This window comes from Somniosus microcephalus, chromosome 4, assembly GCF_052327205.1.
Source record: "Somniosus microcephalus isolate GS21.2 chromosome 4, FLI_Smic_1.0, whole genome shotgun sequence".
Lineage (NCBI taxonomy): Eukaryota > Metazoa > Chordata > Chondrichthyes > Squaliformes > Somniosidae > Somniosus > Somniosus microcephalus.
The window spans coordinates 195,417,931-195,432,523 of NC_140990.1; the positions used below are offsets into that span (position 1 = coordinate 195,417,931).

A 14,593-nucleotide genomic window follows, 5' to 3' on the forward strand; every position below is an offset into this window, starting at 1 on the left:
AGTTGGAGCTATTGCCAACACAAGCACAGTGGTTGAATGACCTCCTTCTTGGCTGCTATTTATATAATTTTATAGTGTCAGAGAACATAGTTTATATGGTCAAAAAGAAAACCAACAGAAATAAGCAGAAAATAATGTTCAATCAAATCATAGTTTCATTTTACCAATCCTTTTGACCGTAACTATCTACAGGTATTACTTTTTGTTGCCTACCACATTTACAGCTTGGCTCCAAATTAGTTTTCTTTGGGTGACTTGTCTGTTTACTGCAATGATAGAAGCCAAAAGCCTAAATGATTTTCTCAGTATTGCATACAATTCTATATTTGCACTGTGCCCGTGGGATTCTGTTGCTGGGTTGACCTTTGGAGACCAAGTAAGATAAAACTGAAGCCAGAATTGGCTCCAGTGGCCAGTTTGCCTGCCTGAGGCATTATGTGATGAGGATAGAATCATAAAATCATATAGCGCAGAAGGGGGCCATTTGGCCCATCATGCCTCTGCCAGCTCTTTGAAAGAACTATCCAATCAGTATCACTCCCCTGCTCTTTCCCCGTAGAATTGCATTTTTTATTCCCTTTTCTATTAGTTATCCAATTCTCATATTAAAATTTACTATTGAATTTGCTTCCACCACCCTTTCAGGCAGTGCATTCCAGAGCATAACAACTTGCTGCGTAAACAAATTTCTCCTCATCTCCCCTGTTTTTTTTACCAATTATCTTAAATCTGTGTCCTCTGGTTACTGACCCTCTTGCCAGTGGAAACAGTTTCTCCCTATTCACTCTATCAAAATCTTTCATAAATTTGAACACCTCTATTAAATCTCGGTAGAATCAGAAAATATTGAGGTTAACAGTACAATAACACTTACTCAGACATATAGTCAACCAGCTGGTCAAAGAATGGTTTGCCCTTGTGTTCCTTGTAGAACTCTTCTGCCATCTCTCTACTTAGTGTTTTTTCATCCATCTGTGATATAACAAAGCCTCCTTCTTCAATCTTCTGTACAATCTCATCTGCCAAAATCCAAAGCAAATACACACAAAATGTTTAGCATTTCAGTAAAAGCTGGGTCTATCTTCATCTGAAGGGATGCAAGAATAGCTGGTGGGAGGAAGAAAAATATCACAAAGGTGCAGTAAATGTTTGTGTGGGATAAGAAACCAGAGTCTCAAAGATGAGAAAACACTACAGTGTAGCAGAGCCACTGAGGGACTCTGAACAACTGTACATAATTCCCTTTAACGATGTGCTAGCTACAGACTAAATCTGTACCATTTTATATACTGTTTGCATGTACAGTGCGCGGTCCCTTTAAGAGCGCGGGCAAACGCGATGACGTCATGTCGCTAATCACATGATCACCCAAATGCGGGAAAAACATGACGACGTCATGACGCCATCCACGGGACCGCCGAGTCAGTCCTCGTGGCGCCTCCGACCTATTAAGACCTGTATTCATAGTTCTCTTGCATCAATCTGTTTAAACTCGTTAGTTTGACATTAAAAACCTTTTTGATTGATTGCCTGCGTCGAACTCAATCTCTAGATAGGAATTTGACCATTCCTACAACAGTTGCTTTTTGGTCTTTTAAGGTAGAAGTTACTCTGAGCACTCATTTTAAAGCTTTCATTAACAAGTTCATGCGAATTTCCCAAATGCATTATCTCAATAAAGTTTTTCAACTGTTTGGAGGTAATTGGGTTAAAAAAGAGGTAAACATAATTGAGTAAAAACTCAAGGATATCAGTCAATGCAGCAATGACTATCTGAATGTACTGAACTAAAAATCCTCATCCTTGTCTACAATTCTCTCCGTAGACTTGTCCCAGCCCACCATTATGCTGTTAGCCATGACTCAGTTGGTAGCACCCTCCTGATTCCCCAAAGCCTTTCCAACATCTACAAGGCACAAGTCAGGAGTATGATGGAATACTCTCACTTGTCTGGATGAGTGCAGCTCCAACAGCACTCAAGAAGCTTGACACCATCCAGGACAAAGCAGCCCGTTTGATTAGCACCCCATCCACCACTTTAAACATTCAGTCCCTTCACTACCAGTGCACTGTGGCTGCAGTGTGTACCATCTACAAGAGGCACTGCAGCAACTCGCCACGGCTTCTTCAGCAGCACCTCCCAAACCCACGACCTCTACCACCTAGAACGACAAGAGCAGCAGATGCATGGGAATACCATCACCTGCAAGTTCCCCTCCAAGTTACATGCCATCCTGACTTGGAAATATATCGCCGTTCCTTCATCGTCGCTGGGTCAAGATCCTGGAACTCCCTCCCTAACAGCACTGTGGGAGTACTTTCACCACACGGACTGCAGTGGTTCAGGAAGGCAGCTCACCACCACCTTTTCAAGGGCAATTAGAGATGGGCAATAAATGCTGGTCTTGCCAGCGAAGCCCACACCCCAGGAAAGAATTTTAAAAAAAACATCCCTCGTATCTGAATCAAAAGGTTGTGGGTTCAAGTCCCACTCCAGAGAATTGAGCATAAAAATCTAGGCTGACACTCCAGTGCAGTACTGAGGGAGTGCTGCACTGTTGGAGGTGCCGTCTTTTGGATGAGACGTTAAACCAAGGACCCATCCGTCCTCTCAGGTGGATGTAAAAGATCCTATGGCACTATTTCGAAGAAGAGCAGGGGAGTTCTCCTCATTGTCATAGCCAATATTTATCCCTCAATCAATATCACTAAAACAGATTATCTGGTCACTATCACATTGCTGTTTGTGAGAGCTTGCTGTACGCAAATTGGCTGCCGCGTTTCCTACATTACAACAGTGACTACATTTGAAAAAGCATTTAGTTGGCTGTAAAGTGCTTTTGGACATCCGGTGGTCATGAAAGGTGCTACATAAATGCAAGTCTTTCTTTGCAATCTCCTCCAGGTTCCTGTGCCAGTCCAGAATCTCTGCTCTTCTCCACACACTTTATCCATCTGGGTTCTACACTATGGAACAGTCTCCCCAGATCGCTTCGCTTTGCTATGTCTTTCTCCAGCTTCAAATGCCTCCTTAAATTTTGCCTCTCTGACCAGTCCTTCAGTGACTTTGTTTCCTACTCGACACGCATTCTGCCTCTGTGAAATGCCATGGGGTTTTTATTACATTAAAGGAGCTGTATAAATGCAAGTCATTGTTGTTTGATTTCACAATTGATGTTCCTGTGATCCAAACAGACCTGCAGCCATTGTGCTCGATAGAATATTTGTTCACTGATGCCTATACTGCCCCCGATTTACCTCTGTGTTCCTCCAAAGCATCAGGTTTGATGACAGCCAGTGTGTGCTCCATTGAGAAGAAGAACTTCAGCTCCTTTTCTGCTTCCTGTGGCGTTCCACTACCGTGCAACTGGTTGATTGGAACAGTTTCTACAGCAAACTGTGCTCGTAGACTACAAAAGGAATGAAACAAGTACATCAAATAGAACAAAACAAACTCTGCTAGCAGGAATTTCATAAGTATTTTAGGAAAGTCTTCTGTTAGAAAAATCTGAGACTTGTTAAAGATTTCCAAGTAATCACATCAGATTTACAAAGCTAACCTCCTTCTGCAAAGTTGCATCAAGAATTCACAGGTGTGGTATAACAATAAGATGCAGGGTGAAACTCCATCTACATTTCCGTATCCACCACTCTTAAGTCCAATATAGCACAGGATACACAGTAATGCTCGACGGCTGAGGAAGGTACTAACAAACCAACAAACAAAATAAAAAATGGTATCACTGGCCTTCATGGTGTGGGCTGAGCTGCACAGCCAGGAAAGACTCTGGCTTCAACACCAGCGCTTATATTTCCATGATTGGCGCTGCCTCCAGAAGTGTCTCTTTCAATAGTCTCCAAACCTCCAAAGATAGCAGCGTCAATTCATTTACATTACAGTGTTGCTGCCAAAGTCAGGGCTGCCACCGTTGGCACCGTTCCCATCAAGAGCACCCGATGGCGGATTCACCCCTACAAAGTGGGCAAAGCTGCCTTATGCTCACACTGGCGTTTTCACTCACATTAGCAAATGGAAGAAGAGATGCCCGATTGTTAGTGCTGTTGTGTTTTCTCATTTTACTTTGCAAAGAAATTGCAGGAGAAACTTGATGAGAGATTTTAACATATTACTGGATACCGATACATTTTCAAATGGCAATAAAGAACTACGTATTCAGCACAAATAAAGTATTTCTTTGATCCAACATACAACATACATTCAAAGAGGCATTGCCGAAGTTTTCTTAAGGAATATACTGTTCAGTTTCCCCTCCAGTTTTCGCCCCTTTCCTCTTCTCTCCTGAAGGTAGTGACTTGTGCTGGGTGCAGATCCATGAGCACATACAGCCCTTCTGTACCTTGTCAAGTGGCCTTTCTTCATGTGTGAGCCTGGACAATGACTGTCGGTGGGCTGTTTGACCACTATTGTTGGGCTTATTGTTTGGACTATCCTCATCCAGCATCCCTGCACTTGAACTTTGGAGCAAGGGTCATGAGCCAGTAATCAGGACCATAAATCCTGGCAGATTTCTTTCCTTCCTATCCCTAGCCGAGGAGTACAGCGACCAATTATAGCACCTTTGTTACCACTGCCTTGGCTGGATCAGCTAACTCAGTGCAGACCATAAATCAAACCTTGGTTCTTTTTGAACTGTATTGGGGTGAAATTGGCCTCCTTTGCACCCGCCGCTTTCGCCTGGGGGGGCACCTACCGAGAAATTCGGCCCCAGGCCTCTGACCCCTTACCGCCTCGCTGTGGCCCCTTAATGCCCCACAGCAGAAATTCAGCTGTGCCCCGCGAGGCTGCCATAGGCGATGTCGGCGTCAGCCTCGCAGGTCGCGAACCGGGCCGCACACTGCTGGCAGGGCGGTAATTAAAGGGGTGGTCCGGCTGTGCCCCGCCGACATTTTTTTATTTTGGCCGACCTCCAGGTCGGCCCCTCTTGTCGGCCCTTTGCGTGGTCAAGGCTGCCATCGCATTGTTCAGCACCGCATCTCGGTGCCGAGCTGCGCCCACAGCACCACACCGCCCTAGTGGACTAGTGGAGGCCATCAAACAGTCTGCAGAGTGTGCAGCAGCCCTCCCCTTTAACAGAAGGGGCGGTGCACTGAAACGCATCAGTGCTACGTGAAGCAGGCGTGTAGCGCTCCGGCGCTACTACGCTTTGCACCCCAGACACCGCCCCCGAGAGAAAGTGGAGTGCCCGAGATAGCGCTCCGCTTCCTAGCCAGGGCGGTAAGCCCAATTTAGCGGCCAGGGCGGTACTCCCGCCCTGGGTGCTAAATGTCCGGTGCTAATTCGATTACCGCCCACAAACAGGGAGTAACCAAATTTTGTCCCCTATGTCTCAGTGCTACACCAGGAGGTCCACCTTGCCACTGAGCCATCAGGAGAACTGACACTCTTTATTCTTATCAAGCATAGTACAATATTGTGCAGACAGGTTTACATGTTCTTGTCTAACTTTTAAAAATAAAATGACTCCCAGAGACTACAAAGAAAATCCTGCAGGTAATTTAAGGGACAAACCTTTCAGGGGCTTCCTCTTTTGCCTGATTCATATCCTTGGGTCCTAGCAGAGTCCTCCAGCGTTCAACTGCATCTTTGCTGGCAAGAGCCAAGGCTAGCACAGGCCCACTGCAACAAAATACAGATTAACTACGGTGCCAGATCTGAGGTGGTGTCAAAAGATTAGAGAGTAAAAAACAAACAGGTTTCTTTAAAATATTGATATTTGATAGATGAATGGCATTTCAATCCAGAACAAAAGTATTCAACAAGATGGAAGACTGCCAGACAGGGCCATTTGTTTTGGAATGTTTTTCATCATAATTTTGAGCAAAAGTTTTCTCTCCAATCAAAAGAAAACATCCCAGGTGCCGAAATTCCTAGGTGTTGGCTCCGCTGAGCAGAACAGCCACCCACCTCAGCCCCAAATCCTGGGGACAGTGTCATTTCCTGGGCTGGGGTGGGCTACCAGCACCTACAAGGAAATTCAGTCGGATCTGCCCTGATCCACCCTTTTAAGGCAGAGTGGCCCACCTCAGGTCCCACTAGGCCCAATGGAGCCGGAGACGAAAAATAACTTTTCCTCCAAAGGAAACCATTAACCCTCCAAACGAAGCTTCGATTGACTACCTTAGCATTGTAAAGGTTTGTGGCCTTTCAGAATGCCTCAAAGGGACTCAAACCTGCTCTCAGTTGATATGAGTTCTGCTGATGCTTCATTTTAAGGACAGAATTTCTCAGAAAGGACCGGGGACTCTCCGACATGCTCCCTTGATGCAGGAGGGTGCTGGAGGATCCACCATGGTCCCCCTCTACCCGCTTTCTGCCCTAACAATTGTGGGATACTGAGATATTAAAGTATTTCCTCCACCAAAGGAGCATAGGGCAATGCCTACAACAAACATTTATGTTGCTAAAAAATCATTAATTAAAGAAGACAACTTCATTGAATTACTCTATAATCCCTAAATTCACCCTGGTAAATTCAGGCGCCACTTGTTTGTATGCTAACATGGTCAGAGGCAGCCTGGGAGCAGATGTATTGTATGAAACACTCCCTTACATGATACTATGAAGTTCTGCTCCAGTGACATTAGGAATGGATGAACGGTGGCCTCACATCCGCTGTTCCTCATGATGTTACATCAGGGGAGATCGAATACTTTTAAATTGCCTTTAAGCTATGACACACTGTGACAAGGGATACCTGAGACACACCATCGAGTCATAGGGGGAAAAATTTGGTTGCATTGCGCCTCCCGTTAGCACCTTAAGAGGGCGCTATTGGGGTGCAAAGCAACTAGCGCCCGGGCGCGGCGATGTTTGCGCCGCTCGCGAAATTGACCAGACATTTTGCGGCAGCGCTAAACACTACTGCCACAATCTCCTGTGCCTCAAGAGCGTGATGTCAGTCGAGCGTGCAACACCCCAGTAGTGCCCTGGACCGGATATTGAGTGGCACCCCCTGCCTTACCGCCTGCCGCTAGCAACGACAGATTGAGGGGAGCGTTTTGCAGTCGGGAAGGGTCTGGGGGAGCATTATTTAAAGGCGACCAGTTCCTGCCTTTTTTTCGGCGACATTTTTGCACCTTGCATTCTGACTGAGAGAGAGAGAATTCTGGAGATATTCAATGCTGTGTTGAGGAGTTTTGGGTACTGAGCAGCACTTTGCAGGTTCATTTTGATTTGATCTTCCTTGCATCAATTTAGAAGAGACTATGGGGGCTGCACTCTGACATCTTTCCCTGGGCCGCTCCATTGTTCTTTCCAGCAGAATTGATGTACAGGTCTCTCCAGGCCAAGATTCAAGGCTGCAATGAGCAAGGTGTGGATGGAGAGCAAGATCGACCCTCCCCTCTAAGAACTGGCCAGCGCCAGTGTGTCTGTGCGCCATTGCTGACTGACATCACATGAGCTTCGTCAGCGCACTGAGATAGCGCCTCGCTCCTCGGTGTTAGCACCTTAAGATAGGTGCGTAGCGTCTGATTTAGCGTTCCAATCACCTCCAGGGGCGATAGAAGCCAAGTTTGCAGTCGGAGGCGATAATTAGCACCAGGCGCTAAACTTTGCACCCGGCCGATAACTGCACCCCAAACAGGGCGATGCCGAATTTCTCTCCCATAGAGTCATAGGGGGAGAAATTCGGTGGGCTGCGCCACCAGTTAGCGCCTAAAGAGGGCACTCAGTGGCTTTAGCGCCACTGGCCACGCCTCCCGCGATATTTAGCTGGGGCTCTAATGGTGGCGTTAGCCTGTTGCGCTGCGCCACCACCAATGACATCATCGGTGTGCGCAGCGCCCCGCTACCGCCCCGATCACGATATTTGGCAGCGACCGCCTCTGTAGCGCCGCTCGCTAATCGCGCCCGGTTCACGGGGCCTACCTGTGGCGGCAGTGGCACAAATTAAGGTGGAGGTGCGGGGCGGCCGTTTTTTTCGGCGGCCGCCTGCCAGCACCTTCGTCCCCGGCCTCCAGTTCTCCCCCCGCGGCATTGCCAGCTGTTTTCCGAGAGCCCGGCACTTCTCCTCGGTGCCGGGCTCTTTTGCCGGCACTCGCGATCGCTCATCGTGCTGGTGCAGGCCCCTCCCCCTTAAGAATGGGAGGAAGGCCTGCAGTACCGCAGCGCGCCGTGCCGCAGCATGTGGCACTGCGGCACGTTGCGCTGCGATATTCAGTTTCAGCGCCCTAACAGGGACGCGGAGCGCCTCGAGCCTCGCCCCATGTCCCTCTTGGGGCGCTCAAGCTGAATTTCCGGCGATCGCTGCTGCTCCGATCGCAGCGCAAAATCTGGCGCCCAGCCGAGCTTGGCACCCCGTTTGCGGCTCCACCCAATTTCTCCCCCATAGAGTCATAACGGCACAGAAGGAGGCCATTCGACCCATCGAGTCGGTGCCGGCTCTCTGCAGAGCAAACCAGTCAGTCCCATTCCCCAGCTATATCCCCCGTAGCCCTGCAAGTTTATTTCCCTCAAGTGCCTATCCAGTCTCCCTTTGAAAACATTGGCCCAGATATTCGGGTCCCAACGCGTGAGTACGCACAGGGTACTCACGCGTAGGCCCAACGAAAGTGCCGGTTTCGTACATGCACTGTGCATGCGCGGGAAACCAGCACTTCCATTCCCCTGAAAGAAGGGGTTGACAGGTGTAACGCGTGCGCCGGAGAGGCAGTGTGTGCGCATCGAACTTATGTTTTTTTTGCAGGTTTTCCCGGGAGGGTAAGTCTCCAGCAGTTACACTTATAAAAAGCAGGCGCAAGGCCTGCTTTTAGCAAGGTAAGTGGTGAATTAATTAAAATTAAAACATTTTTTCCACAGCTTTATTATTTCTAAATACTTTAAAGAAAGGTAAGTTTATTTTTAGCCCCATTAGAAAATGTAATTAATTTTTTCAAGAGTTTAAATTATTGTTTAAAATAGTTATTTCATGTAATTTATAGTTATTTTTAAAATGTGATTTAAAAAAAAAATTATTTGAAGTTTTAGTGATGTTTTGGGGCTTATAGTATTTATAGGTTTGACAGCTCTTCTTGTCAAACTTATGAATGAAGCATTCCCTGCTACCATTGGCTCTTCATGGCCCACGTGATCCCAGGGGACGCATCAAACTAACTTGCACCCCTGGGATACGCAAGCACTACGCATCGGAATCCCATGCGGGCCCACAGCTCAACGGCCGGTGCACTACGTAAGTGCAGGTCGGAGGCTTGCACCCGTGGGAAGCCTCCGACCCGAATTTCTGGGCCATTGAGTGTCTCCGCTTCCACCATGTCCGTCGGCAGCGAGTTCCACTAATAGCAGGAAAATATCTTGGAGCCATTCAGTGGGATATACAGTGACTTAAACAACCAGCCTTTAATGTAATAACAACGCTAGAGGACTTGTCCAAAGACATAGTCAAAAATATGGGTCTATTAAAGGCTTTTAAAGGAGACGAGAGAAGTAGTGAGACGAAGAAGAGATTTCAGGAGGTAGTTCTAGAGGGTTGGTCCAAGATGGTTGAAAACTCTACCACCAAGTAAGGAGCACACAGAAAGGGGGCTGCAAAGGAGTCCAGAGTCGGAGGATCATGTGGCACAGTTTGATACATAGAATTGGAGGAGATTGTAGCGGTAGGGTGGGGAGTGGCCATGGAGGGATTTCCAAATGAGGACAAGGGTTTTGAATTTGATGCTTTAGGAGCCAGCCAGACAGTGGACGTAAGGGTGATAGGTGAGTGAGATCTAGTGAGGGACGAGATGCAGACAGCAGAGATTTAAACAAGTCAGAGTTTGATATAGGGAAGAGTTCAGGTGACCAGCAAGGAGAGTGTCCAAGAAGTTGAATTTTTAGGTAATGGAAGCATGGATAAAGGGGTTCAATGGAAGGGGTGAGATAGCGGGAAAGTTTGGCAATGCTATGGAAGCAGTAAAATATTTATAATTGAACAATTTTGATAGCCCACTGCATTTGGTATAGATAGTCAATTGGCTACCAATTAGAAAAGAAACATTTTTATCCCTGAAATTGTTTTTTGCAAGTGATTCAGTAGCCAAAAGTTCTCTATCCATCAGCCACAACTCTAGTCAAATTGGCTGCCATACCAACCATGTACACAAGAGATTCATCAATGTACGACTGCCCTGTGAGACTGAATAAGGGATTCTGCAATATACTACAGCCCCTAAATATACACAAAGGCTATAAGGAATGAACTGGGAATTGATACCTGGTCATGTTCTGAAGGAGTGCTGGGAAGTAGTCTTCCTCTGTGTGCTCGCTGTAAAATTCATTAACCTGTTGCTCTGTCAGTAAGACCTCCTTCTGCAGGGCTATCATAAAACCAGCCTCAGCAATCTTCTGCAGGATATCATCTGCACGTCAGGGATAAAGGATTAATATTAGGACCATGTAGAATAACAAACATCTAGGCATTCATATTTTTATAATGCCCGAGAGGTTGAATGGGTTTAAAATTAACATCTGTTGATGACAAGACCAAGCATGATATTATAATGCATATAATCATGTAGTGCAACTCATGTTTTTTCACCGAGCAATGATGTACCTGGCTGGAATACACAGTTGGACTCTTTTGGAAGCAGAAAAGTTGTATGACTTTAGTATTTTAGATTTATTCTGTGTTAGTGAAGCCCCCCACACCACCACCCCCCCCCATCCCCCACCCTCCCGCCACATCCCCTCCCTTAATTTTATTGGAATCAGGCTCTTCTCCATAAAAATCCTTTATTGTACAAGTAGAATCATAGGAATCATAGAACTGTATGGCACAGAAGGTGGCCCTTCGGCCCATCGTGTCTGCGCCGGCCGAATAAGAGCTATCCAGCCTAATCCCACTTTCCAGCTCTTGGTCCATAGCCTTGCACATTATGGCACTTCAAGGGCATATCCAAGTACTTTTTTAAATGTGATGAAGGTCTCTGCCTCTACCACCCTTTCAGGCAGTGAGTTCCAGACACCCACCTCTAAGTGAAAAGTATTGGCATTGGAGGTACAGATGTTTGCTGGGAGCTGCAGCCCGCTACTCTTCAGCCAAGAGTGAAAGCTCTGGGACACCGAGCCTTGGGCTTCTGGGGAGGGGGCAGTGGTTCCCCACAGAAAACATTCAAAGTCATTTCAAACACTCTGTTGGATAGCTAACTATTTTGTCATGTGCATCTTTATTACACTACAAACTTCAAGCAGAAGAAATTTCCACATTCCAAAGCTGCTAACGGCCATTAAAATAGTTTTTAATTCAATTCCTCTGAAGCGCGTTGGGACATTTTCCACACTGGTGGAAGATTGTTTTACATCTGCAACGAAGTGTGACACTTTGATGTATGATGGACACAAAACTTTTTTTAACCCAGAGAGTGGTGAAAATGTGGAATTTGCTACCACATGGAATAGTTGAGGTGAATAACATGGATGCATTTAAGGGGAAACTTGATAAGCACATGAGAAAGGAATAGAAGGATAGGTGGATAGGGTTAGATGAAGGGTGAGATGAAGATGGGCGAGAGGAGGCTTAGATCAATTGTGCTGAATGGCCTGTTCCTGTGCTATAAATTCTATGCCTGTGAGTCCATGGTCATACACAGAGCCATTTATGGTGCAGTGCTAAGGAAATGGCTCTCACCTTTTTTCTCCTTTAATATATCCGGCCTGATTAGAGCCAGGGTCTTCTCTACCCTCTCGCCTTGCTGAGCCTGATTCTGGACCTCAGAAGAAGCTCCGAAGTTGGGGAAGAAGAAGGCAAGCTCCCTGCTGGCCTGGTCTTTGTCATCACTTCCATGGACTGCATTGAGTACATTTTCAGTACCATACAGAGCTCGGAGACTTTGGAAGAAAATCCAGTAAGAATTAGAAAGCACTCAGGAAACTAACTGAAAGCCTTCTGTAACTTCAATGTTACTATTCAAAGCAGTTAAACAGTTGTTAGTTGGCACACATAAAACGTGGCATAAATATTGTTGTCATTTGTTTTGAACACTTTTATTTTATTTATATTTGAGGGTGAGCCCTCTTTTTAAGGTATTCACGCCCCTTCTCCAGATCTCTCTGCACTGCGCATTTAATCGTTAATGAGAAGCTGAGTGACCTGCTCCCAATCTGCTGTCAAAAGCTTCATAATAAAGCTGATAGGGTTGTATATACATATAGGGGCAGAAATTCCTCCCCAAACGCGTGAGTACGGAAAGGGTACTCACGCGTCTGGCCGGAGGAAATGCCGGTTTTTCAGCCTGCACAGCGCATGCGCTGAAAACCGGCATTTCCTCTCCTCCAACCCAAGAGTTGAAGAGGCTAGCGCATGCGCTGTAGGGGGCAGCGCGTGCGTCTTGGATTTCCTCTGTTTTGGGGGATTTGCGCATGTGTAAAGGCCTCCGGTCTTTACGCTTGTAAAAAGCACACGTAAGTATTTATTTTCACAGGTAAGTGGTGTTTTAGTGTAATTTAGAAAAAAAATTCCCACAGGTTTATTATTTTAAAGAATCTACAATAAGGTAAGTTTAGTTTTAGACCCTTTTTATTAAAAATTTATTTTTTTCCAAAAAAAAATTATTGTTTAAATTATTTTTTTAACTTATTTATACTTAATTTAATGATTGGGAAGTTTTTTAAATTTTTATTTAAAGTTTAAATAGTGTTTTGGGCCCCCGTAGTTTTCATGAGTTTGACAGTTCTTACTCTCAAACTCATGAATGAACCTTCCCCTCCCCTGATTGGTTGTACAGTGCTCACCTGATCCCAGCCGGCACATCGCACTAACTACGCCGCTGGATCAGGTAAGCACAGCGCGCTGACATCTGAACCGGGCCAGGGACAGGAAATGCAAGCAGGCCCAGGCTTCAGATGTCAGCGCGCAGGGTGAGTGCAGATCGGGGGCTTGCACCCGCGGGAAGCCCACCACCCGAATTTTTGGCCCATAGTGTTGGAATGCTTTGGGTAGATTTATTCAAGTTGCTCTGGGATATGTTGGTCAAACTACAGTAGTTGGTTGAACAATGCTTGGGACATGCCCTTGTGCTTCAGTACCTTTCAGGTTTCTCCTGCTTTGCAACTTCTACGTCAGTTGGACCGATAAACTCTCTCCACAATGGTATGACATCATCTGTTCCCTCAGGTTTGGATATGATCAGAACACAGCAAGGGCCACTGGACATGAAGCGAATGAGCTCCTCAAAATGAGACTATAAAGTCAAGAACAAATAAACAGTGCTGGAAATTCAATACACATTATTAGAATTACAATATCTTATTGTATAATGTTTTCTGGTATGGTGTTCTCTACTTTCTTCTTTCCTTCAAGTTTACATATGCTATTTGCCAGCTAAGGTGATAGACAGATGACTAGCTCCCAGGCCTCTGCCGATGCTGCTAGTTCTCGCCTCTGTCACGGCCATTCTGTAATAAGTCACAAGGAGGTGCACAAGAGTGGTGCACTATCCAATTTTTTTTACTTCCATACAGGAAAGGGGCTGCCCCCTACTTAACACTTCACCCTGGTGGCATGGTGCTGTAGGAAGGAGGTCCATTGCATCCATCACGGTGCAGCTCTGTTTTTCTGAATTTAGCAGAAAAGTAGATGTGTATATAAAGCGAGGACATTGTTTTATACTTATCTCTACTTTTTCACATTAACAATGCTGAGATACGTTTTGATTTTTACACCTCCCACTCGAATACTTTTCCACTCACCTCTTCTGCTCTGTTTTGGTAGAAATCACGTGCCTCTTCCTCTGTCAACTTCCGCTCCTCATTAGAGAAAATTTCGAAGCCTGCTTCCTGAATCTGAGGAAACACCGAAAAACATTAGCAGGAACTTTAAAGGGCTAGAAATTTGCTTCCTTTGCACCTCCCATTAGCGCCTGCAGGGGGCAATAACGGGGCGCTACCAGCTTTGTGACCGGGCACAGCGGGAGTACCGATGCCCGCAAAATTCCCGTCAAGGTTTGCGGCGGCGGTAACCCCTAGTACCACGATCTTCTGTGCCCGGAGATCGTGATGTCATCGTGCTGCGCATTGCCCCAGTAGCGCCCCAGACCCAAAATTTGGTTCCGCCCTCTGCAACATTGCTGGGCGACAACACCGACAGCTGCAGGAGGCGTTGTCAAGGTGGCCGGCCGCATGGGTGATTTTAAAGGTGATGAAGGTTGTGTGAAAAACATTTTTTTCTTAATGCCTTACGTCCATTTTTCAGCATTTTCTTCGGCCGCAATCGATCAGCCCTGCACTCTGCTAGAGGGCTTGGGGCTGATCATGTCGGATCGCGGCTGATGTCAGCGACGAGGGACCTCGTTTCAGTGCCGAGCCTGCAGCAATGGCTCTTCCCTTTAAGGGAGGGAAGGAGCCTCCGTTCCCGGCAGCGCTGCCCTTGACACTGGGCAGCCCATAACCGCTACCGCCCCACTTATCAGCATTAGTGCTCCAAGGAAAGTGGTAGCGCTTGATTTAGTGCTCCACTTCCTTCCTGGAATGCTAACAGCCAATTTATTGGAAGCTCACAATCATTAGCACCTGGCGCTAATTTTTCAAGATTTCAAAAGTTAGCGCCCCAAACAGGGCGCTACTGAATTTCACCCCTACGTATTTTGAAATTCTTTTTTA

General features: G+C 46.3%; 1 protein-coding gene across 2 annotated transcripts in view; it reads right to left on the reverse strand.

The window, feature by feature from the left end:
• Positions 1-14,593, reverse strand: part of LOC147120110 (thioredoxin domain-containing protein 6-like) — a 221,116-nt gene that overhangs the window by 71,262 nt on the left and 135,261 nt on the right. For both annotated transcript variants that reach the window (XM_085985657.1, XM_085985658.1), the window contains exons 9-15: positions 13,685-13,777; positions 13,022-13,176; positions 11,625-11,824; positions 10,212-10,356; positions 5,531-5,638; positions 3,259-3,410; positions 875-1,019 (exon numbers count right to left, since the gene is read on the reverse strand). In XM_085985657.1, coding sequence (XP_085841783.1) covers positions 875-1,019; positions 3,259-3,410; positions 5,531-5,638; positions 10,212-10,356; positions 11,625-11,824; positions 13,022-13,176; positions 13,685-13,777 — 998 coding nt within the window. The remainder of the gene's footprint in view (positions 1-874; positions 1,020-3,258; positions 3,411-5,530; positions 5,639-10,211; positions 10,357-11,624; positions 11,825-13,021; positions 13,177-13,684; positions 13,778-14,593) is intronic.